The sequence below is a fragment of the Tachypleus tridentatus genome, chromosome 6, assembly GCF_004210375.1.
Source record: "Tachypleus tridentatus isolate NWPU-2018 chromosome 6, ASM421037v1, whole genome shotgun sequence".
NCBI classification, from domain to species: Eukaryota; Metazoa; Arthropoda; class Merostomata; order Xiphosura; family Limulidae; genus Tachypleus; species Tachypleus tridentatus.
In genome coordinates this window covers 121,644,150-121,671,721 of record NC_134830.1, presented here as the reverse complement: position 1 = coordinate 121,671,721, position 27,572 = coordinate 121,644,150, and the positions used below count along the sequence as shown (strand labels likewise).

The window sequence follows — 27,572 nt, the reverse complement described above, 5'->3', positions numbered from 1 at the left end:
TTGAATTTAACCTGTATTTCACGAAACTTAGTTTCTTTATAAAAGGTACGTTGAGGTGGCTAATCTAGAGAATGAACGACAGAAATGTTTTATTTTATAATTTAGTTACACTTCAGTCAACGTAATCAGAATTTCTATCTAACTCTAAAAAACGTTCGACTTTCAGTGGTCTAGTTTAGTACCTTAAATGCTAATGATAAGGTTGAAAATATCGTATTTCGTGGTTTTCAAGACCGTTTTTTTTTTCAAATGGTTCGTAAGAGTTTTGCTAAACATTGTATACCTTTCTTTAAATAAACTTACACTAATTTCGTCTTCACAAGTAATTTATTATTATATACCATTCTGTAACGAGGTTCCGTGTAGAAACGTCTGTATTGAAATATTGTCTTATCTTCACATTTTGTAGTGTTCTAACACGAACTAAACCTAACGATTAAAGCATTTTATTGGTCGGTCTACTCAGTGTAAATACGTCACCTGATCGAACGGCTGTGTGTTAAGTAAGAGGGCGTATGAAAAGACAGTGGGAGCCAGGCAACAAACTGACCCTTCCTCCACGACACGGACAAGTGTTATGACAGACAGGTCTGAGCTACAAAGGACGAGAAATCACCGCCCATTGTATAGTAAAACAGCACGTTCATCGTTATATATGATACCGGACGTTCACTGTTTTCTCACTTCTAATTACGAAGCCTTGATGTCCTCCCTAATAAGGGCGGATCTTGTCTAGATGTCATAAAATCTACGTCATATCAGCGACCCTCCAATGCCTATTTTAATCGTTACGCCTGTAAATCAAACAGAAATATGTGTGTGTATATGTATGCATATATTTGTGTTTTGCATAGTTTTAAGACTGATTTCAAAAATATCTTCCACAAGTGGAGCGAAGATGGGATTCAACACCTCAGTAGAGGAAAGTTTCTAGTTTCTTTCCTTTTAAAACTAAGCACCCCCGAATGAAATGTTTAAAAAAGTATGATATCGGTTAGTTAACCATGGATACCACACTAATGTTTCTATCTACAACTAGTACACTCTAATGTTTCTATCTACAACTAGTACACTCTAATGTTTCTACCTACAAGAACTACACTCTAATGTTTCTACCTACAAAACTACACTCTAATGTTTCTACCTATAAGAACTACACTCTAATGTTTCTACCTACAAGAACTACACTCTAATGTTTCTATCTACAAGAACTACACTCTAATGTTTCTACGTACAAGAACTACACTCTAATGTTTCTATCTACAAGAACTACACTCTAATGTTTCTACGTACAAGAACTACACTCTAATGTTTCTATCTACAAGAACTACACTCTAATGTTTCTACGTACAAGAACTACACTCTAATGTTTCTACCTACAAGAACTACACTCTAATGTTTCTATCTACATACACTCTAAAGTTTCTACCTACAAGAACTACACTCTAATGTTTCTACCTACAAGAACTACACTGTAATGTTTCTACCTACAAGAACTACACTCTAATGTTTCTATCTACAACAAGTGCAATTTAGTGTTTCCTTCTACAAGAACTACAATCTAATATTTTTATCTACAACAAATATAATCTAGTGTTTCCTCCTACAAGAACTACACTCTAATGTTTCTTCCTACAACAAGTAACATCTAATGTTTCTGCCTACAGGTAGTAAGTACACTCTAATGTTTTTTTCCTAAAAGTGGTACACTCTAGGTACACTCTAATGTTTCTACCTACACTGGTGGACACAAAATATACAAAGAGAGAGAAGTTTCAATTGTTATATTCTGATTATTCGAAACTACGACTTCGTTCCAAAGTCTGAGTGTATTTTTCACGCTTTTCTGCCAGTTTACAGTATCGATCAAATTATAGACAAAATAGTAAAATTACGTGACGTTTGATGAGTACCGTGTGTCTAGAACAGAGCCCTGGCATTGTGCGAAAGATCTTGTTGGCACTTGATATGGAGGGTATAGTTTATCATTGTTCATTACCTTTACTTTTAGGTTTCTTTGTATCGTCTAATAATGAAAGCATTTTTTTTTTTAGTTTCACATGGTCGCGTTTGTTCGAATCCTTCAACACTTGTGTGATGACATTTCTAAAATTCTTGTCCGCCAAAATGTCAAATCAGAAGCATTGTACTGTCAATTCGTCAGCAAATACCAGTAGCTGTCTCCATGGAAGACAAAAGCAGGAAACAACACGTGCATTCCGTGATGTCTCTACTGTTGATGTCTAGTGTCTTGTCACTATCAGTTTTATCTGTGGACCATAACTGACATGGTGGCGAAAGATTTCATCCTAGAAAAGTTTTCTTTTAATTTTTCGTACAGTTAGTTCTTCAAGTACTTTATTGTTCATTTTTTCCAGTGAGATATTTCTCTAACGTACAGATCTTATTATATGCAAAATGCCGATTGGCATAGTCTAGAAAATTCTGACATTCGTTTGCGTGACAATGCTTCAGTGACCTCTGACATAAAGGCACGTTAATTGTATCAACAGCGAAACAGCAAAATTAACTAATTCGAAAGTAGAATAAGATAAACAAGTTTTTGTTTGTTTATTAAAAGTTAAATTAATATTGTGAAATATAAACAAATCTAGCACTAACAGCCTAGGTAAAAACTTGGCACTGTAAATATACTTATAAATATTTCGATTAATTTATCTAATAAAATCTAAACCGGCATCGTTTGAGAAAAAAAAGACTTCAAGTTAAGAAGGGGCAAAAACACGTGGATCAAACATGTTTAAAAAGGCGTAGCTTATGTCTTAACTATTAACAATAAGATGTTTGTCTTTAAATTGCGTGAACGTCAATTTAACGACGTGTTACGGTTAGATGTCGTAAAGTCTGTCCTGTCGAACACGAAACGATGTGAATACATATACAATTTAATTTTTCAGTGCTGTTAGGAAGGTATGAAAATAATCAAACATATCTTAGCTCAGTCTGTACAATTTACAGTCGTATAATGTTATCTGTGGTATATATGTATATCGTTTCTGTGAACTTCTTTCATGGTGATTTATATCCGCTGCCAGTCCCGGTGGCTACGCGATAAAATCGAGGGCTTATAACATTAAACTTCAGGATTTGATACCGGCGATAGGAACCACGCTGAAGTTTTGCGCTTATGAAATTAACCATCGAATAAAAACCTTTGAAGGAAACTCGTGAAATCTGACTTAAGTAAATATTTTGTATATTCTTGTACTGAGCACGTGTCCAGAAAACAGACACGTGGAGAAGCGAGTTTTCAGTGATGACGAGAAACCCACTTGTTGAGAAATTTATATGCAAAAACGGCTCGTTTGGGCTTCTATGTAGTGTTTTCTCAGCCCAAACGAGCCGTTTTGCATATAAAAGAAGCGAGTTTTGTTCCATTTCATTATTAATATTATCTATCGTAAAATGTAGATGAATAAAAACGGTTAGTAAAACATAAATTATAGTCACAAGTTTAACAAACCAAATCACAACATCGTGCATGAATATTTCAATGTTACAGCTAGGGAAGGAATTCGAACATTCATTATTTAACGCCCAAATTTGTTGGAAAGTGTCTGTGGGGGCACATGCCCCTGCTGTCCTAAGTGTTAGACGTCTATGGTTCATCTGTCTTCACTGTACTAGTTGGACACTGTGTACATCTGCATTGGCATATTGATTTTCCCCTCCTGCGGGTATACCATGTTCCGGGCGTGGCCTAGTAACGTTATGCGAATAAGAGAATTCACAGATCGTGTTTCGTTGCCACAAAAATATGCTCAATAGTTTGGAGCCATGGGTGCGTCACAAGAATGACCATCAATTTTGGACAGATAATGGTAGTCCAAAAGTTGGCGGCTGGTGCTATTGGCTAACTGCTTTCCTTCTAATCTTACCAGTTTCCATAGACCTTCTTTAGCCTCTGCGCAAATGACCTTATGTGGAAGTGGTTCTTTTATGTTTTTCACCCATAATTCTGTATCAATTCTTGCAGTGAATTTCCAATAAACATTGAAAATGACTCAGTTTTAGCAGTATCTAACCAGTAGTTCTCGGTACGCGGCCCAGCATAGTCAGATGGTTAGGACGCTTGACTCGTAATCTGAGGTTCTCGGGTTCGAATCCCCGTCGCATCAAACATGTTCGTTCTTTCAGCCGTGGGAGCGTTATAATGGTACAGTTAATCCCACTATTCATTGATAAAAGTGTAGCCCAAGAGTTGGCGGTGGGTTGTGATGACTAGCTGCCTTCCCTCTAGTCTTAGACTGCTAAATTATGGACGGCTAGCGCAGATAGCCCTCGTATAGCTTTGTGCGAAATACAAAAACAAATAAACAAGTTCTCTGTACCAGTGAAAACAAACTCACCATATAAAACAAATGACGTACTAACAATCACAAATACAGAAGATAAAAGGGTTCCCACATTCCTTTCTTGGATGATTGTTTGTTTTGAACTTCGCACAAAGCTACTCGAGGGCTATCTGTGCTAACCGTCCCTAATTTACCAGTGTAAGACTAGAGTGAAGGCAGCTAGTCATCACCACCCACCGCCAACTCTTGGGCTGCTATTTTACTAACGAATAATGGAATTGACCGTCACATCATAACGCCCCCACGGCTGAAGGGACGAGCATGTTTGGCGCGACAGGGATGCGAACCCGCGACCCTCAGATTACGAGTCGCACGCCTTAACACGCTTGGCCTTGCCGGGCCATTTCTTGGATGAAGACAAAACTGTAACACTTCTCCGTCGCATGCAGTCCATTCGTCTGTGTACTCCATTTCGTCATTAAAAAGTCGCGCCCACTTTTGTTCAGTCTGTTTGGTAACGTGATATACATTACTTGCTCTACGGAAAAGCTCGAGCTTTTGCCATGCGCGATCTTCCAATGTTTCAGTTAATAGTCCTAGAAAACATGTTAGTTTTGATTTCCCAATATTAACGATTTGCGTGCGCATGTTTCTTTGCAAGAACAGTCACGAACCATGCACTTAACTATCATGTACTTTACACAAAATTAAAGTCTTATACATGCCTAGTATAATTTTATATATAGGTTTGATAATTTGCTTGGTTTTTGAGAAATATTTAACAAGGGTTTCCCTCCATACAGTGGAGCGCCATTAAGCCGCGTACCAGTAAACCGCGAAATCGCTTAAGCCGCTGTAGCAAGTCTTACCGCTAATTTAAGAACGTGTAAAAACGCGGCTTACGAATTTAATCCTGGCTTTATAACTTCAAGGGGATATTTAAAAAGGATTTGCTTTAATTTGGGAAATAAATAAAATATATTACAATAGAAATCGACCGTTAATCTACTTTATCCGCTCTCTATGTCAGCTTTATGGAGGCCGTCATTGTTACCGAATCACACCTCTCCATACATTAAAGTTAATCCGCGGTAAATCCAAGAAAAAAGTGATCTATAATTAAAGTATTATTTTTAATTCGATAATCCGATATAATGATCATGCAATGTCTGTTGTCGACTTCGGCTTTTCAGTCACAAGGTTTAAGCCGCGGGCCACTTAAGCCGCAGTTAAGCAGGTTGACCCCCCAAATACCGCGGCTTAACGGCGCTCCACTGTATCTAGATGTGCTACGTAGTAATGGTGTTTAAACTTCACTTTGTCCAGAGCGTTGCTACCCCTTATATCTTTGCATTTCAGAAAAAATTTATCTGGTGTTGCTGTTTTTAAATTGTGCCTAAAATTCGTGTAAAACTAAATCTATTGTCTCAGTACATCACACTGAATAAATCTGTGCTGTCAGAAGAATATTGGTGGTTCGCTGAATACCGTCCTAAGAAATGTTCATTTCCCTATCACATCATGATAAAATGTGAAATACATTTAAGGACTAGAAAGCTCTGTGACATTTACACTTGTACAGAACTTCTTTATCCTCACGAGTCAATCTTAAAACTGTTTATCAATAGGCTTATTCAACGTGACATTTGTCCTGTCTTTTAGTTTAAAACGTTTGTTAATCTCCGTTCTAGTCGGCTGCGAGAAGAGCCGGTACCAGTTGTGCAAACTGCAGGACAACAACCACAACACTATGGCGACGGAACGTTAGCGGAGAGCCAGTGTGCAACGCTTGTGGCCTTTATTACAAACTCCACAACGTAAGTTTGAATACTCTTTACGTCGTTTTCGTTTTTTCTTTCACACTGAGTATTTAAGTTTAGAAAATAAATTTTCTCATTTTTCTGTTTTAACGAAAGATGTTAAATCTCTTTGGCCCCCTAATGGCTAAGCGGTAAGTCAAAACTTGCTTCACTACTCATAGTTGGCACACGTCAGATGGTCCATTATGCTTGAGAGCAAACAAACTAAACTTTGCTTTGCTTCGATATTCAAACAAAAAAAAAACTGGAATTTTACGACGTTAATTTATTTAAAAATCCAATAGGCGGAGCCCGTATTTATTATAACTTCGCGATGTAATCCGACATGATGTATCTCAGTAAAACTGACTACAAAGTATAAACTTGGTGCACTTCATTACATAATACTTGTTTTAAAAATTCATATATTTGATAACATTTGTTTCACTCTGAAGCGTCAGTAGTGACATTCTACCATTATTCTTACACGTCAAGTACAATCACATATATACAATATCCTGACGATTTACATACACGTTTTCTTCAGGGTACAAATCTCGTTGTACTGCAACGGTTCTTTTAAACGTTTCGTCTAGACAACTTTCAACTGTGACAGTTCTTCAGCGAAGCAGTGTAAGCGAAGCGCTGAAAATATGGCTCGAGATAGTGATGCAACTTGCACATCTGGCATATCCATTAGTGGCGTTACAGCCTCATTTTATACTAACTTCTATTGGAGTAATTAGAACCTACGATCGAAACGTTGACCAATTACAGTTTCACTTACATAGCTTATAACGTTTCGGGTTTTGCGCGTTCTGACGACCTTATACCAATGAAAGTGTAGTTTATGCATGCACTTCCTCCCTATTAGCGCCGAGTCAATGAACTTGTAATGCTAAAATCGGGTTTCGATACCCGCAGTTGGCAGACCACTGTTAGCCACTTTTTTCTTTACAACAAAAAAACGTTAGTTGTATCACTATCTGTATACAAATATTTGTTTTGTGATGTGCTGGTTAAATAATGTGACATTAAATATATGTAAATTAAGTATACAGAATGAATTCCTCTTGTTATAGGTTTCTCATTACTTGCCATAATTATTTTTATGGAAATCTAGACTTAAGCGAGGTTACAGTAATTATTCTATTAGAGAATTAAAGTTTCTAAGCATGTATTCTGTGTGACAAAAAAAAACAACTTATCAAACGTTTGTGTTGTGTCCGTATAATATTGTCCCCCACTGGTACAGCAATAAGTCTACGGATTTACAATGCTAAAATTAGGGGTTCGATTCCCCTCGGTGAACTCAACAGATAGCATGATGTGATTTTGCTATAAGAAAAAACAGACACACACCATATAATGTTGGATGATTTTTGCAGTTGAACTGTGTGTATCACGAGGGGGGATTTTACCAATTGAGTTGTATGTGTCACGGCGTCACTTGAAGTTCACAAGCTGAATAGTATGTGTCTCATGGCAACTTCAAGCACTCTACACCTTGTTCTTATATCACAAAATATCCAGTCTAGTTTGGTTAGACATGTGAAGTACGTATAAATCTGTTAAACGAATAGTTACGTAACTGGAAAATCCACCACACACATACGTTAAATTAACTGCAAATGTACGGGAACTGTTAAACAAAGTACCTTCAACGTGAATACACCTTTGCACTGTTTGTACACAATACAGAGGCTGGGTGGAGTGGACTTTACCAATAGGGGGCACTTCTCAATAGCTTAATGTAGCCCCATTGTTATCGTCTCTTCCAATTGACAAGCGGATTCCAGTGATACCCCTTACAGTAATGTAGGCACATTGCAGGGAGTCTCATTTTTCTTGCCCACCGACACACCCATATCTGTCACTCTCCAGATGGTGGTGCTGCACAAGTTAGAAATCGTGTACATTTGTTTTTTCAAAGTGCATTGACGGGTTATTAAGGAAACTGATAATATGAAAAATGGTTTGTTTTTTTTTATTTCGCGCAAAGCTACACGAGGGATATCTGTGCTAGCTGTCCCTAATTTAGCAGTGCCAGAGGAAAGGCAGTTAGTCATCACCACCCACCACCAACTTTTTGACTACTCTTTCACCAACGAATAGTGGGATTCATTGTCACTTTTTAACGCCCTCACAGCTGAAAGAGCGAGAATATTTGGTATGACGGGGATTCGAACCCGCGACTCTCGAATTACGAGTCGAGTGCCTTAACCACCCGGCGACGAAAAATGAAATTTTACGATATTACGTATGAGTCTAATTAATCCAGCCTGTATTTAAACGTATTTTACCATACGTTTCGTACTTAATAATTCAGTCTGTATTTAACCGTATTAAGTATGGGGCTAAATAATCCTGTCTACACTTAAGTTTTTATTCAAAGTTAATAATGTTAATATTGATGTTAAAAGACAGTAAAGCTCAAAGCACAACAGCGACACCTATGATGTTTCGTTATGCTTAGTTTTAATTTGTCGGTTGAATCACGAGACAATCCACCTCAGGATCTTAGTGTTATAATGCCAGAAATTTCATGTTGCTTCTCACGTTTTTATAACAGGTTAGGTAAATAATTTACGTGTAGTACTAGAGAGAAACCTCCTTCCTTCTCTTATGAATAATTACCTTCCCCTCCGTCATTAGACTGTGTTATATTTATGCCCTTCCTTAGGAACGAACTGTCGTATAGGTCACATGAATAACAGGTTTATCGTAATTACTGGTTTACACCACTTAACGTGTTGCGTGTGACGAACGACCTTCCTTTACCGGAAGAATTAGATACCAAACAAAACTAGGCCTATTTAAAAGGCTTAGCTAATGCTAAATTCATTTATGAATGTCAGTTCCTCGCTATAATACTTTGAAATTAATGACATCTCTGATAGAGATACTAGTGGGATATTGGTTTATAAGGGAGAAAATGTTATTGGTGTCTTTTCACTTCAGTAATATCCGCCACGATTGGCTCTAAAGCTCCTAAACAATATACGCTTCGAGATACTCACAAAATATTATTTTAAGTCTTTTAGTTAAAATTTATAATTAATTCTCACATTATTGGCTATAGAATATAAAGATTAGACAACCAATATGTGATTTTTATTATTTCAGTGAATTTTCGGAAACCTACAAAACTTTATCACATACGTCTGATTTCTGTGACCAACATTTTCGATCCTTAAAAGCTCGTTTTAGTCGAAAGTATGAAGCATTTTTCGGGGTTTTGTTATAAAATGAAACATAAAGTTCAAGCAGATATGCGATGAAAATTTAAAATTCAATCTGTCAACGTGTTTATAATTTGCCCTTTACCGGTGAAGTCTACCCATTAAGTAATCTTGTTTTTGCCCTAAGTGTAAAGAAAACTAAAACAGGAAACTCGCTCATTTTTGATGTAAAATTCATATTAATGGTATCTTTTGTACGACTTTTCATTTCACTATTATGTTATTAGCGACAGAGAAAATCAAAATATTTTAGAATATGAATAGCCTTGAAAAATGTGTTATAAAACTGACTAGGTGTGTTACATTGTAATTACATAAACATGTTACATTAAGTCTACATGAGGTGTGTTACAGTGGGCCCACATAAGTTTATAATTGGTCAATATTAGATGTATTATACTAAGCCTACACTAGATGTACGAGGTCTGTTCAAAAAATACGCGGACTGTTTGAATTGCGCGGCTCCAGTTGGTTCCAGTGGAATCCGCTTGGTGTCGCTAGGTTCGCATATATCAGCTGATTACAACGCCATTTCCCGATTGCAGATATCTTCATTTGTGTATTAGCTACGCGGTTTTAAGTGAAGTGCGATTTTTTCGTTTGGCGGATTTCAGAATGAATGACCTGAAGGAGCAACGACTTGCTGTGAAATTTTGTGTTAAACTTGGAAAATCTGCGACTGAAACTTTTGCTATGCTTAACACGGCTTACGGTGATGTTGCTATGAATCGTACGGCATGTTTCAAGTGGCATGAACGTTTTAAGGATGGTCGACAGTCCATTGAAGATGATGAGCGTCCTGGACGTCCTTCCACGTCAACTGACGACCCACACGTCGACAAAATCAACACCCTGGTGCGGGCAAATCGACGTCTGACTGTTAGGGAGCTTGCTGAAGACTGTGGGATATCAGTTGGATCTTGTTACGAGATTTTGACCGAAAAATTGAAGATGCACCGCGTTGCTGCGAAATTTGTGCCTCAGAACTCGTGCGTTTTTGGCCAAACACTCGATCACTGTTCTTTCCCACCCCCCCCCTACTCACCTGACCTTGCTCCTTGCGATGTTTTCTTGTTCCCCAAACTCAAAAGACCCTTGAAAGGAAGAAGACTTGAGACGATTCCCGAGATTAAGGCAAATGCGACGAAGGAGCTGGAGGACATTACAAAAGAAGCGTACCAGGACTGTTTCAACAAGTGGAAACACCGTTGGGATAAGTGTGTGCGTTGGGGAGGAGAGTACCTTGAAGGGGTCCCAGACCTGTAACTTCTAAATAAAGTACATTTTGTTTTGTGACGTCAGTCCGCGTATTTTTTGAACAGCCCTCGTATTATGCTGATGGGCCAACATTAGATATGTATTACACTCGGCCTATAGAAGTATACTATACTACTCCTTTATTAGGTGTTTTTTATTACCTTTTTCAGTTTATTAAAACATATGAACTGCTAAGCCTCGCTCATCGCATGGACAGAAAATATTGTTTTATTGCTCTAAAGAACTGATATATATATGTAAGTAATAATGACACATAATTACTAAGGCTTGCTTACAGTAGTTAGAAACCATGTAAGGGAAAGTTACATATAAGCTCTTTTCACAACTTAAGTATGGGGATTTTTCATCAGATCATTTTGGTTCTTTCAGTTGACAACGCCTGTTCCATTTCTTCAGTGAAAATACTTTTTTCTTTGGTTTAACAATTAGTATAAAGACTCGTGATTCAGGGTTCAAAGCATCTCCCCTTTCATAATACTCACAAACTTCTATCCATTGATAAAGCTCTCCATTTTCTATAATTACTTTTATAGCTACCCTAAGATAGATCAGTACCTGAAATCGCCATATCAGGATACCTCGCAAGTGGTATTTGAGAATTTGAGCTGAGTTTGGTCCAGCTAGCACGTCGAGAAAACTAGTTGTTTTGTCAAGAGACTCTGGTGGATTACGTACACACGGGTCATCTACCTCCATCTTTGGCTGTTGTTTGGTCCAAAGACTCTAGTGGGTCAGGTATACACTGGACCTCTACCTCCATCCTTGGCTGTTGGTTGGTCAAGAGACTCTGGTGGATCAGGTATACACTGGACCTCTACCTCCATCCTCGACTGTTGTTTAGTCAAGAGACCCTGGTGGATCAGGTATACACTGGACCTCTACCTCCATCCTTGACTGTTGTTTGATCAAGAGACTCTGGTGGATCAGGTATACACTGGACCTCTACCTCCATCCTTGACTGTTGTTTGGTCAAGAGACCCACTAGGATGCAGGTTTTATCAAACAGAACCTTTCTTTATTGTATCCTCCTGCTACGAAGATCTCTTTTTATAACACACAGTAACTGCATATTCGCTACGATTACCAGTAGGTTGTTGCACACTCGAGTATCCCTTTACAGTCGATGCTCGTGGTTCTAAAACATTGACTTTTTCTACTTTTACCAGTAAATATTTCATATTTATCATTCGTTATGAGTGTATAGTCTCGTTTGGGAGATATAACATAATTTTAGATATGGCGCCCTCGGAACTCGACAGGAAACTAGTAACACAACATCCGATGCCAGATTCGGTTTGAAACCTACTATGGAGGCACATATTCCTGTTTTGGTCCTGCTAGTTTCGGATTTGCGGATAAACATGCCCACAATGCTTCAAGCTGATTAACATAGAAACAGATGTACCGCCAGACGTAATACAATATATAAGTTATTCACGTATCTATAACTCTGAGTCATGAGGTTTGTTTCTTTACGTGTTAAAGGAAGACAGTCTACATCAGTTCTTCATCCGTCCAATGTTAACTGGAACTGACCTGTCACTTTCCAAAGCTGAAGTTGCAGACCTTTGTATTATACCTTCTCCAGCGCTTGTTCGGAGCCCCGCTGTTTGACTTATGTTTTGTAATTATGTGAGAATAATAAGCTAATTGCTAAAATATACTGTACACACCTGGGTAGGTTAGTACCGATAAATGTCTTTCTATTAAAAAAAATTAGCTGTCGTTTCCATTGTTTTTTTTTACACTCAAACATTTCATGCAAATGGAAGACGTGTGAAAAACCTTGGGCTATCTCTTAAAAAGTGACTCACTATCCAATCCAAGTACATTTATCATACATATATCATCCAGTCCTAAGCCTAATATATATATATCATCCAGCCTTTGGCAGGAATACAGTAACACCTGCGACACCTATTGTTCATTCTGACAGTGTTAAGTTAGTAATCCCATGTATCAAGAAATTCATAACTGATGTTCATGCTGACAATACATAAATACGTATTTAGCCTGCACAAGTAACATTACTAGGCTAGCTGAAGAAGGTGAGTCCGATGTGGGTCAACGTGAGCCACATGTCATAAATACACGACTTTTCTGAGAGTAGGGGGGAAACAGGTCTTTATTACTCGAAAAGAGGTGGCTTTGATTCAGCAGTAACTCAGCTCATACGAAACAATTGTCGTACTTAAATACAGGTAAGGTTTTGTTTGACGACAGAATTTGTTTGTTTGTTTGTTTGTTTGTTTCTGATTTTTACTCGGGAGCTATCATCGCTAACCGTCTCTGCTTTTTATCTGATAGATTAGACAAAAAGCAGTCATATTTAACAACACCCAGCTCTTGAGCTACTTAAATTCAATAACTAAATTTGACAGTCACTTTTACAACGCACCCGCGGGGCCTGAAATGAAGAGAATGATAATGCGCCAAGGGGACTGAACCTTCGGCTCTTAGATCTTCAATCTAAAGGGTAGACCACGCTCGGCCACTAACAGCAAGGAAAAACTCACTCGAAGTCTGAGTATAATAACGTACCGTCGAAACGTGATAAATAGGTGAATAGTTTGTGTGTGAGTTGACGTCACAACAATACTACTAGGTACAGAGTAGCCAAAAAAAATGTAACCATATTTTGAATGCTCATAATATTTCATACAACAAATTAACTGTACGTACATTGCTGCATCTTTTGAGATGCTAACAGTCAAACTATAGTGACGTAGAAGACGGAGCCATTTACAACTTTGATTGGATGAAAAACATTTGTAACCTGATGGGTTTCCGTTTTCATTTTGGGCTGGCATGGCCAGGTGGTTAAGGCACTCGACTCGTAATCTGAGGGTCGCAGATTCGAATCCCTATCACATCAAACATGCTCGCCCTTTCAGCCGTGGGGACGTTATAATGTGACGGTCAATCCCACTATTCGTTGGTAAAAGAATAGCCCAGGAGTTGGCGGTGGGTGGTAATGATTAGTTGCCTTCCTCTAGTCTTACACTGCTAAATTAGGGACGGCTAGCGCAGATAGCCCTTTGCGCGAAGTTCAAAAAGACCAGTTTTCATTTATGCATCTTCCAATATTATAGGAAACAAAAATAAAACTTTTACAGAAGTTGCATAAGGTTACAAGTGGATACATTTTTCTGGGCCACCCTGTATGTTAGACACATTTTCCTTTGTGGTTCTTTACAAGTTTCCAGTAAGAATAATGAATCATACAGCGTAGAATTCTTATTACACTTACCACTGATCTAAACATATTACTATATTCTAAGTATATTTCTGTATCAAGAGTGTAGTGTTATAAAATTCTGGAAACACACCAGTGAGGGTTAGCGTTCATATACGCTATTTCCCCATCTTAAAGCTGCTATGTACAACAGTAAGTCTCGTCCACCCTATTATCACAAGTACACTGTAGTCGGTGATGTTTGTCCAAGATATTTGAGAAAGGGGTCGGTAAAAAAAAACATGGAACCCATAAAGGGAAATAACAGTCACTGAGAAATGTTCGCATTGGAGTTAATAAACTCATTCCATTATCAGACAAATACGTTTATTGTTAAAACATAAGCTTCCCATGTGGTCTTCGTCATAAAGTGTTGTTGTTTTTTAATATAATTTTAGCAACCTTCTATCGCTACTTTGGTAATAAAGATGCTGTGTTTCAGTGTTCATTTTCTCTTCTTGAATGTGTAGTTACTTGAAATTCAAAAATTAATCAAAATTTATTATACGAGATGAAAAAAAAAAAACAAGACTGAAGCAGAAAAATAGCGTCTTCACCTAATGTCAGTACTGAGTTAAGTCTGATATCTATTACGATTAGTCCTAACTTCATATTTCATAAATAAGTCCCCTAGTGGAAAAATGGTATTCTGCAGACTGACAATGCTAGAAACCGAGTTTAGATACCCATGGTGGGCAAAGCGCATATAGCCCATTGTGTTTATGTGTTTATAACTACAAGCAGTCAAAATTCATAAAGCAATATGGTTTTTCTGTTAGCCTTTCCTTCCTCTTCACGTCGGGCAACATAAGGCACTGCCTGACATTATTGGCGCCAACTAGTGAAAGAGGGTTTTCTCGGGATATTCCCGTTTCCTCCACATAAAAATCTTGACATAGGATCTACAGATCCTCCGCTGCCCTGAAGGACCCTAAGTTCCACATCGGTCGTTGGTTCCTGTCATCGGTTGTTCCGACGCTGCTTGCTTGCCTGCTAATTTAACTGAATCAGGTATCGAGAATGTCGTACGTAGTTCTTTTATGTGACTTTTTTGTCACGTAGCCCAACTTAAAACCACCATGAGCGGGGCAAAGAGAAAGACAATTTCTGAGCGCCGTCGGTTATATGTGCCCCTAACCTCTGGCTTGGGTCAGATAATTTCAAACCGAAATACCTGCTACGACTTCTGCTTCTTTCTACACTTTTTCCAGTCGAATTACGGCTCAAGTTTGAAGCTGTTTTTCTAATAGTGAAGCTCTCTCTGTGTTTTCATGTAATAAAATTTGTTTATGTTAGAAAGTCAAATTAATTAATAAACATCGGGATATCAAGTATTACAAAAGGTTTGTACACAGTCTGCCGTAATTCTGTAAACGTTGCGCAGCTGAAAGTTTGGCAGACATAACAGACATTAATAATAAAAAAAAAACTTTAATATTTTTATTTACAGCAAAACTGCATTAGGCTACTTTCTGTATCCACAGCGAGGGGATCAAACTTCCAAAACTAGAGTTGTATGTCCGTAAACTTACCTCTGTCCAACCGGATAACTTTTTCGTAAGGACTGGGTTTTTCTTCATTAATATAGGTTTGCTGTTGGAGGTTTTAGAAAGATTAAGATTTCATCCCAGGTAGTTTATACAACTATATTGAACTCGTTATGATATCATGACAACGTAAATATATTGAACTCCTTTGCTTTCACAACATAAACCATACTGAACTCCTTATGTTGTCCTGATAACATAACAATATCAAATTCATTTTGCTTCGATAACAGTGGTGTATTTTTATTACGATAAATATGCAGTCAAGACTAGACAAATAATATTTTCCGCAAATATTCGCGTGCTATAATTGAGTCAATTATGGAGTAAACGTTTGTGAAGGAAGTTTTATAATATCAAAGAACTATGTGTACGCTGATTTCACGGTTATCAGGTTGACCTTTAATTGATGACCTGTCAAAAGCTAACGGACCTTGTTGTCCAGTTCTGTGGTCCTTAATCCCACGTAGATCCTAGACAGTTTGTGATGACCCGTCGGAAGCTGGCGGAACTTGTTGTATAGTTCTGTGGTCCTTACTCCCAGGTGAGTTCCAGACAGTTTGTGATGACCTGTCAGAAAGTGACGGGACTTGTTTAGTTCTGTGGTCCTTAACTCAGGTAAGTTAAATGGATTTTAAATGGATTTTTGTTTAAATACACATCGAAAGTATAATTGATCGTTATACATGTACTCGAACCCTTCCACGTCACTGATGACGCCACAATCGGGCGACAAGAACTTCTGTTGAGTGATTTATAGTTCATTTTGTTTGTTTTTGGAATTTTGCACAAAGCTACTCGAGGGCTATCTGTGTTAGCCGTCCCTAATTTAGCAGTGTAAGACTAGAGGGAAGGCAGCTAGTCATCACCACCCACCGCCAACTCTTGGGCTACTCTTTTACCAACGAATAGTGGGATTGACCGTCACATTATACACCCCCACGGCTGGGAGGGCGAGCATGTTTAGCGCGACGCGGGCGCGAACCCGCGACCCTCGGATTGCGAGTCGCACGCCTTACGTGCTTGGCCATGCTAGGCCTATTTATAGTTCATACTTCTTCAGTGAATTAGGCAGTTTCATGAAACAGATCCATTTGTACGACTTGTAGTTGGATAATCTATTTGTTTCACTGTTCTTAAGCACGAAGACACACAGTGGGCTATCTGCGACGCGCTCATTATGGGAATCGAACCCGAAATTTTAGCTTTATAAATTCTCGAGCTTAACACAGCGTCACCGCACACTAAAGCGGAATGTGTCCCAAGTTGAAATGAGCTCCATTTTTTGAAAACGTTTCCGAGAGCAGCGCGCATATCATTTTAAAAAATCCTATCTCATTATCCGACCACGGTCTGATAAACGCGTGATAAAAAAGAACGCTCGAGCAGACCGTTCGACCCGCACGTTTCCACGATGTGCACTGGTCTTTATTTATGATATCCCTGTCAAACAAGGTTTTACCATTTAAGAAATTAACGGCCTCGCGAGCAAGTGGGTAAGAAACATAGCCAACAGATAAAGGGATACATGAATGAAAGAGTGGGGAGTCCTTTAGAAACGAACTTATTTGTTTAGCAGTCACATATTGTTGGGGCTGGTATGTTTATGAACTTGCTTTGTGTCAGTCTCGGATAACAGTCGGACTAAATCAAGAACTATTTGTGTCGGTACATTCTTCACGTAGTACATCATTTTATTGTTTGTGTCGGTACATTCTTCACATAATACATCATTTTGTTGTTTGTGTCGGTACATTCTTCACGTAGTACATCATCATTTTGTTGTTTGTGTATGTACATTCTTATCGTAGTACATCATTTTGTTGTTTGTGTCGGTACATTCTTCACGTAGTACATCATTTTGTTGTTTGTGTCGGTACATTCTTCACGTAGTGCATCATTTTGTTGTTTGTTACTGCATACACAAACAACGTGACAATTTCTGTGTTCTATTATAATTGAAATAATAAACATTTGAATGAATATATTCGTAGCGTTCTTTATCAACAGTTCGATACTGGCTGCTAATCCCTCATTTCAAGTACTCAGTGTCCCCAGTCTTCTGTTTGTGAACACGATCCTTGAGCAATCCCTAGAAAAATAAATCCATGTTTGTCAAGTATTCGATGTCCTGGAAGAAGTCATTCGCCCAAGCTCGGCCTTCCGAGCTGTAAATCACCTATGGTTTTAGATTTTTCGGACTACAGGATTATTCCTTTTAATTACAAAAATACTTTCATGCTAATAATATTTGAATATTTGATACAGAATCACAAACTGGTTTAGACTCCAGTCTGCGTTAGAAGTTCACTTCTATAAGCTACTTACGTACCAAACTATTTATGCTTATCTAATATCTTATTAGAGACACAATAATTTAAAAACAAAATACAATCGGTTTATTCCACAAATTACTGCTCATGCTCGTTTATTTGACATAGAAAATGAATTATTTTGCCTCATGTTTAGTCGGTATGTGGACCCAATGAGTACCGAACATTACGACCTGGTCGGTAAGACACTCAACTCCGAAGTTTGAATCACCACATTGAACATGTTCCTCCTTTCAGCGATTGGAGCGTTATAATGCGACGACTAATCACACTTATCTTTCATGAAGAGTTGCTCAAACGTCGGTAGTGGATAGTATTGACTAACTTCCTTCCCTTTAGGAACGGCCAGCGCAGATAGCATTCGAGTAACTTTGCACGCAATTCAAACAAAACTTAACTGTACAGAAACAAGTTTGTCACCTACACGTGAGGATATGGCCACTAACTAACTCGTCATGGTAGAGGATTTGTTTGTTTGTTTTGAATTTCGCGCAAAGCTACTCGAGGGCTATCTGCGCTAGCCGTCCTAATTTAGCAGTGTAAGACTAGAGGGAAGGCAGCTAGTCATCACCACCCACCACCAACTCTTGGGATACTCTTTTACCAACGAATAGTGGGATTGACCGTACATTATAACGCCCCCACGGCTGAAAGGGCGGGCATGTTTGGTGCAAGCGGGATTCGAACCCTCGACCCTCGGATTACGAGTCGAACTCCTTAACACGCTTGGCCATGCCAGGCCCCATGGTAGAGGAAGGATACCGACCTTGCTGTTCCACAGGAGATATCAACTGTATAACAAGTCAAGGAAACTGAGAGAAACCCAAATTACACACAAAACCGAAAGGGCAGGAGATACTTTCTTAATCTACTCTGTTGCCATTTAAAGGTTTTTAGTTTATAACAAATTAATAAATATGTCGCTAAATCTGGAATGATTCTTAAATCTTGTGTGGTTTGGCTTGTTGGATCCAAACGGATGATGTTGTTCGAGCTCAATGTCACCAACCTGGGTCAGTGCTATAGATGTTACCCATCTTCTAGTAGTCCAGTGTCACCAACATCTCCTATACTATTAGATGTCACCCATCTTCTAGCAGTCCAGTGTCACCAACATCTGTTATACAATTATATGTCACCCATCTTCTAGTAGTCCAGCGTCACCAACATCTGTTAATACTATAGATTTTACCCATCTTCTAGTAGTCCAGTGTCACCAACATCTGTTAATACTGTAGTTTTTACCTGTCGTCTAATAGTTCAGTGTCACCAACATCTGTTATTATTATAGATGTTACCCATCTTCTAGTAGTCCAGTGTCACCAACATCTGTTAATACTATAGATGTTACCCATCTTCTAGTAATCCAGTGTCACCAACATCTGTTAATACTATAGTTGTTACCCATCTTCTAGTAGTCCAGTGTCACTTTAGACGTTATGTTTCTGTCAACTGTCAATGATTATAATTCTCCTTAGTTTTACATTTCCACACACACACATACTCGTACATTTTCATGTATTAAATAAACTGATATAAGTTGTTCAAACCTAACTTTTTTTTGAAAAGTTGTGCTTTGATAAAAAATTGAAAAACATTTCTCCAACATTGATTTGACCCCAGATGTGGATGTCCCTATCTTTGTAATAGGGTGTAGTGACTACTCGTTTATCAACGCTAGAAAATATTCGTTGATAGCGATTGGTGCACACAGATCGATAGTGAAATATGTATATACCTTTCTGAATAACTCGAACTTAGTGGTTCTGTTCTTGCAACTTGGCTTGGCATAGAATTATTGAGGATTTGTCTATGTTGTACAGTAAGACTTTATCTTCTAATAGTTGATTCGTCTTGATAAATGTAATCATGACCCTTAGACTTCTGGAGATCATGATTCTAATACGTATCGAGATCATGAACCTGGTATCTCTTGATACCCTGACCCTTAAACTTCTTGAGATCATGATCCTAGTACTTATTGAGATCATAATCCTTATATCTCTTGATATCATGACCCTTATACTTCTTGAGATCATGATCCTGGTAACTCTTGATATCATGACCCTAATATCTCGTGAGATCATGATCCTCGCACCTCTTGAGATCATGAGCCTAGTACTTCTTGCTTGTTATCATCATTTACGCATAAACTTATTTTATTTTTGACGTTTGCATATGCTCGCAATTTCTCACAAGCCTTAATTTTTTCAGTATTTCTGTGTAGAATGTTGGGTCGATAAATGTAGTTGTCCTAGTCAGGCCGGTGATTTGTAGTGTAATCTCACTTTTACTGTTTTAAATCCTATCGTTTAATGAGAGCTTATTGTACAAAGTTTAGTATGGACCTGGAAGAATAGCTTGAATGAACCTTTAACAATAATTTGAGATGATCCTTGAACATTAGTTTGAGAATAATCTGAAACAATAGTTTGAGTTGAACAATGTTTGAACACCATAGACCACATCAGAATGGATCCAGACATAAAGAAAAAAAATGACACCTTTATCTAGAGCACTGAAAGCAAAGAACATTTCAAAAAATTCTTCTCAGGCTTAAAAAAGGACAAGAACTCTGTTTTCTTGACCTGAGTGATATCTGTCCATTGTACAAAAATATTTTCTACAGATTTTGTGATGGACATCACAAATCAAGTACAGTTTAAAAACTCGTAGTTAATTTCGATTGTCAAGGAAACTTCGTTAACGCCCTTTTCATTGCCATCTGCGGGTGGTACCGATGAAATTTGTAATAACAATTAACTGCACCTTGTTGTGAACTGCTTATTGCTTTTATCGAATGGTTGTGTTCATTGTTACTCCGCACAGGACTAATTGAGCATTAGTAGCCCTACATGCCAATTGTCGCTCACCAGCCGGAGAATGGGGATTTATATCGAATTAGTACTGAGAAACGGAAACGAGCCTTTCTGTTCCGGGATTTTTCAACCGCTGATGACCTTAGATACACAAAGTTCAGCGTGTGAGAACTGAGGCAATCTTTAAACTGGTAAAAATAGTTTTAAAACGTAATGGAATGGACAAGTCAGCGTGTAAGGTTATAAATTCGAGAACTGGTGCTTCGTATCCCGTTACCTCAGAAAATATATATGTGGTGCTACGCACTTTATAGTCATGGGTGCGTGATAGGTGTGACCCTCAAATTTCACTCTTAGGTGAAACTAGTCGGAGGCGGGTGCTCTTAACTAGCTGGCAACTCTCTGTTTAATATTAGGATATCTGTCAGAGATAACCATTTACTAGTTTCACATGAATATCGTGGTGTACTGTTCACTATGCAGAAACCAAATATAAAAGTATATGCACATAGACAATGCAGTCTCTTAACTGAGACAGGTTGTGTATTAAACAAGATCTAATTCGGCATGTGTCGTTAATACTGTATGCAAAGAATGCGACCTGAGTGTCTAGGTACAATACACGTACACCCAGTAGGCGGATCCTGTTACCTAGGTAGTGGTTCACCTCAGACCAGGTTTCTGATAACTATCAAGGTCTGGCTTAATTTATGACCTAATCATAACAATATCTGAATGAGAATCACAGTAAGACTGTCCTACGACAAACAGTCTGGTTACCAATTACTTGTATTCTAAGTGATGTGTACAAATATTCAGGAAAATGTGTCAGGTAACACTTTTCATATGCTATTGTTACAAGAAACCGTGACAAACATTTATAGAATGCAGCAAAAATTAGCCAGTTAACACTTACTTTTATTTTATTGTTACGAGAACAATGACAGAAAATATCTAAATACAACCAGAACATGTAACGAGTCTATTTACAGAATACAGCAAAAATTTGTCACGTTACAGTTTTGTAATCCATTATTACAAAAAAACACAACATAACTCTAACTAAAACTGTTATTATGAAACACCTGCTTTTGAATGTGTAAGTCACTCTTTTCTCAACAAATCTTTTAGCAATACAGAAGTTGTTTCGACGAAGGTACATGGTTTAGTACAACGTATTTGTGTCAGACATGTCTTGATGAAACTCTGCCTAAACAGTCTATCAAAGAATACAAACATGCCTTGTTACAGAGAAGGCTATGATGCACTGACTTAAAACAGTATCTGTTCTGTATCACTAAAGATAGTGTTGTTCTATCTAATGTTGTCTGTTGTGTATCACTAAAGATAGTGTTGTTCTATCTCCTGTTGTCTGTTGTGTATCACTAAAGATAGTGTTGTTCTATCTCCTGTTGTCTGTTGTGTATCACTAAAGATAGTGTTGTTCTATCTCCTGTTGTCTGTTCTGTATCACTAAAGATAGTGTTGTTCTATCTCCTGTTGTCTGTTCTGTATCACTAAAGATAGTGTTGTTCTATCTCCTGTTGTCTGTTGTGTATCACTAAAGATAGTGTTGTTCTGTCTAATGTCGTCTGTTCTGTATAACTAAAGATAGTGTTGTTCTATCTCCTGTTGTCTGTTCTGTATCACTAAAGATAGTGTTGTTCTATCTAATGTTGTCTGTTGTGTATCACTAAAGATAGTGTTGTTCTATCTCCTGTTGTCTGTTCTGTATCACTAAAGATAGTGTTGTTCTATCTCCTGTTGTCTGTTCTGTATCACTAAAGATAGTGTTGTTCTATCTCCTGTTGTCTGTTCTGTATCACTAAAGATAGTGTTGTTCTGTCTAATGTCGTCTGTTCTGTATAACTAAAGATAGTGTTGTTCTATCTCCCGTTGTCTGTTCTGTATCACTAAAGATAGTGTTGTTCCATCTAATGTTGTCTGTTCTGTATCACCAAAGAGAGTGTTGTTCTATCTAATGTTGTCTGTTCTGTATCATTAAAGATAGTGTTGTTCTATCTAATGTTGTCTGTTCTATATCACTGAAGATAGTGTTGTTCTATCTAATGTTGTCTGTTCAGTATCACTAAAGATAGTGTTGTTCTATCTACAGTCGTCTGTTCTGTATCACTAAAGATAGTGTTGTTCTATTTAATGTCGTCTGTTCCGTATCACTAAAGATAGTGTTGTTCTATCTCCTGTTGTCTGTTCTGTATCACCAAAGAGAGTGTTGTTCTATCTAATTTGTCTGTTCTGTATCATTAAAGATAGTGTTGTTCTATCTAATGTTGTCTGTTCTATATCACTGAAGATAGTGCTGTTCTATCTAATGTTGTCTGTTCAGTATCACTAAAGATAGTGTTGTTCTATCTAATGTTGTCTGTTCTGTATCACTAAAGATAGTGTTGTTCTATCTCCTGTTATCTGTTCAGTATCACTAAAGGTAGTGTTGTTCTATCGAATGTCGTCTGTTCTCCATCACTAAAGATAGTGTTGTTCTATCTCCTGTTGTCTGTTCTGTATCACTAAAGATAGTGTCGTATATCTAGAGTACATCTGGACGCCTAATTTATTAGATAAAGATAGGTGTTGCTTAGTTAAGAGTACACCCATTCTCACTAAGATTGGCAGTGTCGCCAATGTGTATTAGAATGTGATGTAAGGTTATAATTACCAACTATATTATAGGTTTATTATAAATTTTATAAATATCTGTGATATTTTATATATTATTTTGTGAAGTTATGATGCACATATAAAGAGTTTATAATTGTCCTAAGACATCATGTTTAGCCTATTATATTTTGAGAATATATTTCTTCCAGTACATTATGTTAAGACGATTATATTTTAATGTTAATGTCTTAACCTCATTTCTTATATGTTTTCAAGAATTAGAATAGTGTATTATATTTGAATTTCAACCACAGCATGTTTGTCGTATTCATTGTCGACGACGCGTTTCGCCCAATCCAGAGCTCATCAGGCCTACTGAGACTCAATGAACACCGTAGCTATGACAGTATTACTTATACAGTCCTAATGAACTTAATTTTACTATGACGTGACTGCCTTTTCCAAGCTGTCGTACCCACTACAACAAGTTATTTATATAAATAGTGTTCCACCCACTGTTGTGTTCATTGTGAAAAGTTCTAAAGCACTACTTTAAGAAAATAGTGCTAAAAATATGTTGGGCCTAACATGATGTCTTGTGACAAATATAATTAATTATAAAAATGCTTCGCTAACTTCTAAGATGTCTTCGAAGCATAATAAAAGCCATATTATTGTTACTCTAATTTGCGTCAATTTCAAATGAAATATGTTGGTCTTGTTTCATCACTAGGTTGCGTAATATTTTGTGATCAATATTTTCTACAAAATCAGGTTTTGGTTTTGTGTCATAACACTTCCCCTTTTCCGCGTGAGAAATTTCCACGTTAAGAATTGCACGGTGATCTGCATAAAATAAAACTAAAGTAAGTACTTGTAACAATCTTGTCACATGGAACATTGAAACTGAGATAAGTGTATGACTGAAATATATGTTTGTGTTTACCAAATATTTTTCTCTCTCCTTTCACACTCTACTTACGACCTTTTAACACATTAACAGTAAGTTTTTGTACCGATATGGACAGGTCATTGTTCTTAATTTATTGGTACAACAACACTTCATTCAATGCACAGCAAAAATTCACTGTCGTTGATGAAATCGCTATTAGTACCTGTTGCTGCCTCAGGCCTGACTATGTCCTGTTTTCTTACTTCAAATAACCAATTATATAATCAATCGCCTTTGTTTTATTCGCTATCCAATTGGATTGAGTTCTGCCATACGATCAGTCTTAGGTTACTAAGGTGCAAACTGGTCACTGCGTAGCAAAAAACAGTCAAAGCAGATAAATGATACTACATGCTACCTGTATGATATATTGGACAATTTCCGTCTTATCTACCTGTATGATATATTGGACACTTTCCGTCTTAACTACCTGTATGATATATTGGACACTTTCCGTCTTAACTACCTGTGTGATATATTGGACACTTTCCATCTTAACTACCTGTCTGATATATTGGACACTTTCCGTCTTAACTACCTGTATGATATATTGGACACTCTGCGTCTTAACTACCTGTATGATATATTGGACACTCTGCGTCTTAACTACCTGTATGATATATTGGACACTTTCCGTCTTAACTGCCTGTGTGATATATTGGACACTTTCTGTCTTAACTACCTGTATGATATATTGGACACTTTCTGTCTTAACTACGTATATGATATATTGGACACTTTCCGTCTTATCTACCTGTATGATATGTTAGACACGATGGATTAAACAGAGTTGTTTATAATTTTGAATTGCTGACCAAAAAGACAAGAACCAGTCTGTCACTTTGAGTTTCGTGTTTGACAATATTAGGTGTATTTTTTTAAATATATATATATTTAACATGTTAAATACCAACATAAAATTCACTTATCCTTTAATTTAAAATCTTTATAAGGAAGTATAACATTGTTATGTGACCAGGAAAGAGGCAGAACCTTCGCCGCCTGAAACGTTTGCCACTCCCATACAAGCTAATGTCATCTATTAATTTAATTTTGGATTTACGTTAGATTAGAACCCATTAGATATTGCCCCGTACCCCTAAGTTACGAAATACTGGAGTCGGGACTGGTTTGTTTATCGTAGTAACACATATATACCAGTGTATCGTGGTTCACATTACTGTAACACATTTATCATATATCAGTGTATCGTGGTTAACGTTACTGTAACACATATATTATATACCAGCGTATCGTGGTTCACAATACGGTAATAGACCGATTATATACTGGTGTATCGTGGTTCAAAGATAACTGTTTGTCTGAACCAGCCATCTTTTGTCTTACCTGTAGCATCCAGGCATCATAGAAAAGTTAAAAAATAATTAATCATTCAGTCCATTATCTGTCTAGTCTTTTTGTTGTTATAATCGTGCTTGTTTTGAAACAAATCATAATTCTTACCAAACAACATAAACGAGGTGACATACTTAAAGAACTTCGACACTGGAACGCATCATTATATATTACAGGGTAGAAAGGAAGTCTAACGCCATTTGTTCTGTACGGCGTTTTCCAGTCTGGCCCTTACAAAAAAAAAAAACACCTCAAACTGCCAGGATATCAACTGTAAACTGAACTTTGATCTTGTAGAGTTACTATTTATATATTTCAAAGTATCGATAGTTGGTGACATGGTTTTGACCTGACGTCCTTTGTTGGTTTGTAAAACCAGCAGTTAAGACATCAAGAACTCGTTTTTTATTTTCGTTTTTCACTTTACTTACAGAAACCTTTTTTGAATCTTCATTATTTACTGACAGACAAATATGGACAATAGTTTCGTAAGCTTAGCTGGTTGGACACTGGCTGGTAGACGTGCGGATATTATGGAAAACTTTCGAACCTCTTACTGGATTAGGTAATCCACAGTCATTTGGAATAGTAAGAGGCGAACGTCACGACTTTCCGTCTTGAAGCGGACGTTAAACAACTGAGGTTCATCCATAACAAATTATTACATGGACAGACAGACCCTGTAAAGTCTTTGTTAGAACTAGGCCTTCTCACCAGCATCCATAGCTGGTAGACCTGCCCAACCGGCTACTGTACAAGACACAGGCGGCCACGACGCGAGAAGCGAGGCACGCTCACAGAATAGGGAATGAGCTAGCCTCTGGGGAAGGTTTGCCGGTTTAGGTTGCGATCAGGTTTGGGTGTTGCTTTTCGACCTTGAAATTTTGTTAATAAATTTAGTTAGTTATCTCTGAATAATAGAAAAACTTACAAAATTAAGCCCTCATAAAACATCCCCGATTTTCGTCTTTCGTTTGAATGGCATAGATTTGGAACTCATTACAAATAGACACCCTGATAACCCTGATATTAGTGAGCACTGATGACGAGACTGAACGAAACTTTTTTGTTGTTTTTTGTGAATATCATCTCTCAACAACACAAATAAGTATGTTTGTATATATATATATATAGCTTGCATATAATATCAGTGTAATTATATCTACTGCCTGGCTAGATTTTCCCGCAATCATAGTTTAGTGCCAATAAAATAGATGTAAATGACATGTGCTGGGTGTGGCATAGTATATTTCGTGGCCGGTCTGTGAATCCTACGGTTTATGGTTTGTAATCCGTTACATACAGATGCGCTCTGTACTTCGGGGTAGTTTATATGGGTATAAAAGGGACTGTCAAGTTCTATCAAGCGATCAAATAAGGTGAAACCCAAGAGCTGGTGGTAGGTAAAGCACACTTTCTATCTTCCCTCTTTCTGCAGACAGGGCCCGGTATGGCCAAGCGTGTTAAGACGTGCGACTCGTAATCTGAGGGTCGCGGGTTCGCATCCCAGCCGTGGGGGTGTATAATGTGACGGTCAATCCCATTATTCGTTGGTAAAAGAGTAGCTCAAGAGTTGGTGGTGGGTGGTGATGACTAGCTGCCTTTCCTCTAGTCTTACACTGCTAAATTAGGGATGGCTAGCACAGATAGCCCTCGAGTAGCTTTGTGCGAAATTCAAAAACAAACAAACAAACTTTCTGCAGACATAGGGTAGGTTTAGCGCAGATAGCCCTCGTGTAGCTTTGCACAAAACTTCTAAACTACAAAACAAACACATATAATGACACCCTCTCATCACTCTCAGCGAAAACGTATTAAAAAGAGTCTAGGCTGGAATAACGATTTGTTTCGAGAAAACACAAGATTTACAAATGCATGCTTGACTTGTATCAACAATCGGCATTAAATAGCTCTAAACATTTAAATAAATCTTTCCATCAGTTTACTGTTGTGAAATAAATTTGGTTTGTCACTGTTAATTGTTATCTGGTGTTGAACAGTCGGAAGTTTAGATGTGGTAACTGAAAGTTCGTTTTCACGATCTCTGAGCCATTTATTACACACTCGCTGCTGTTT

At 37.6% G+C, this 27,572-nt stretch overlaps 1 protein-coding gene across 1 annotated transcript in view; it reads left to right on the top strand.

Annotated features, from left to right (window-relative positions):
* Positions 1-27,572, top strand: part of LOC143253481 (GATA-binding factor 3-like) — a 36,888-nt gene that overhangs the window by 5,442 nt on the left and 3,874 nt on the right. The window contains exon 2 of the mRNA XM_076507460.1: positions 6,008-6,133. Within this exon, the coding sequence (XP_076363575.1) occupies positions 6,008-6,133 (126 nt within the window). The remainder of the gene's footprint in view (positions 1-6,007; positions 6,134-27,572) is intronic.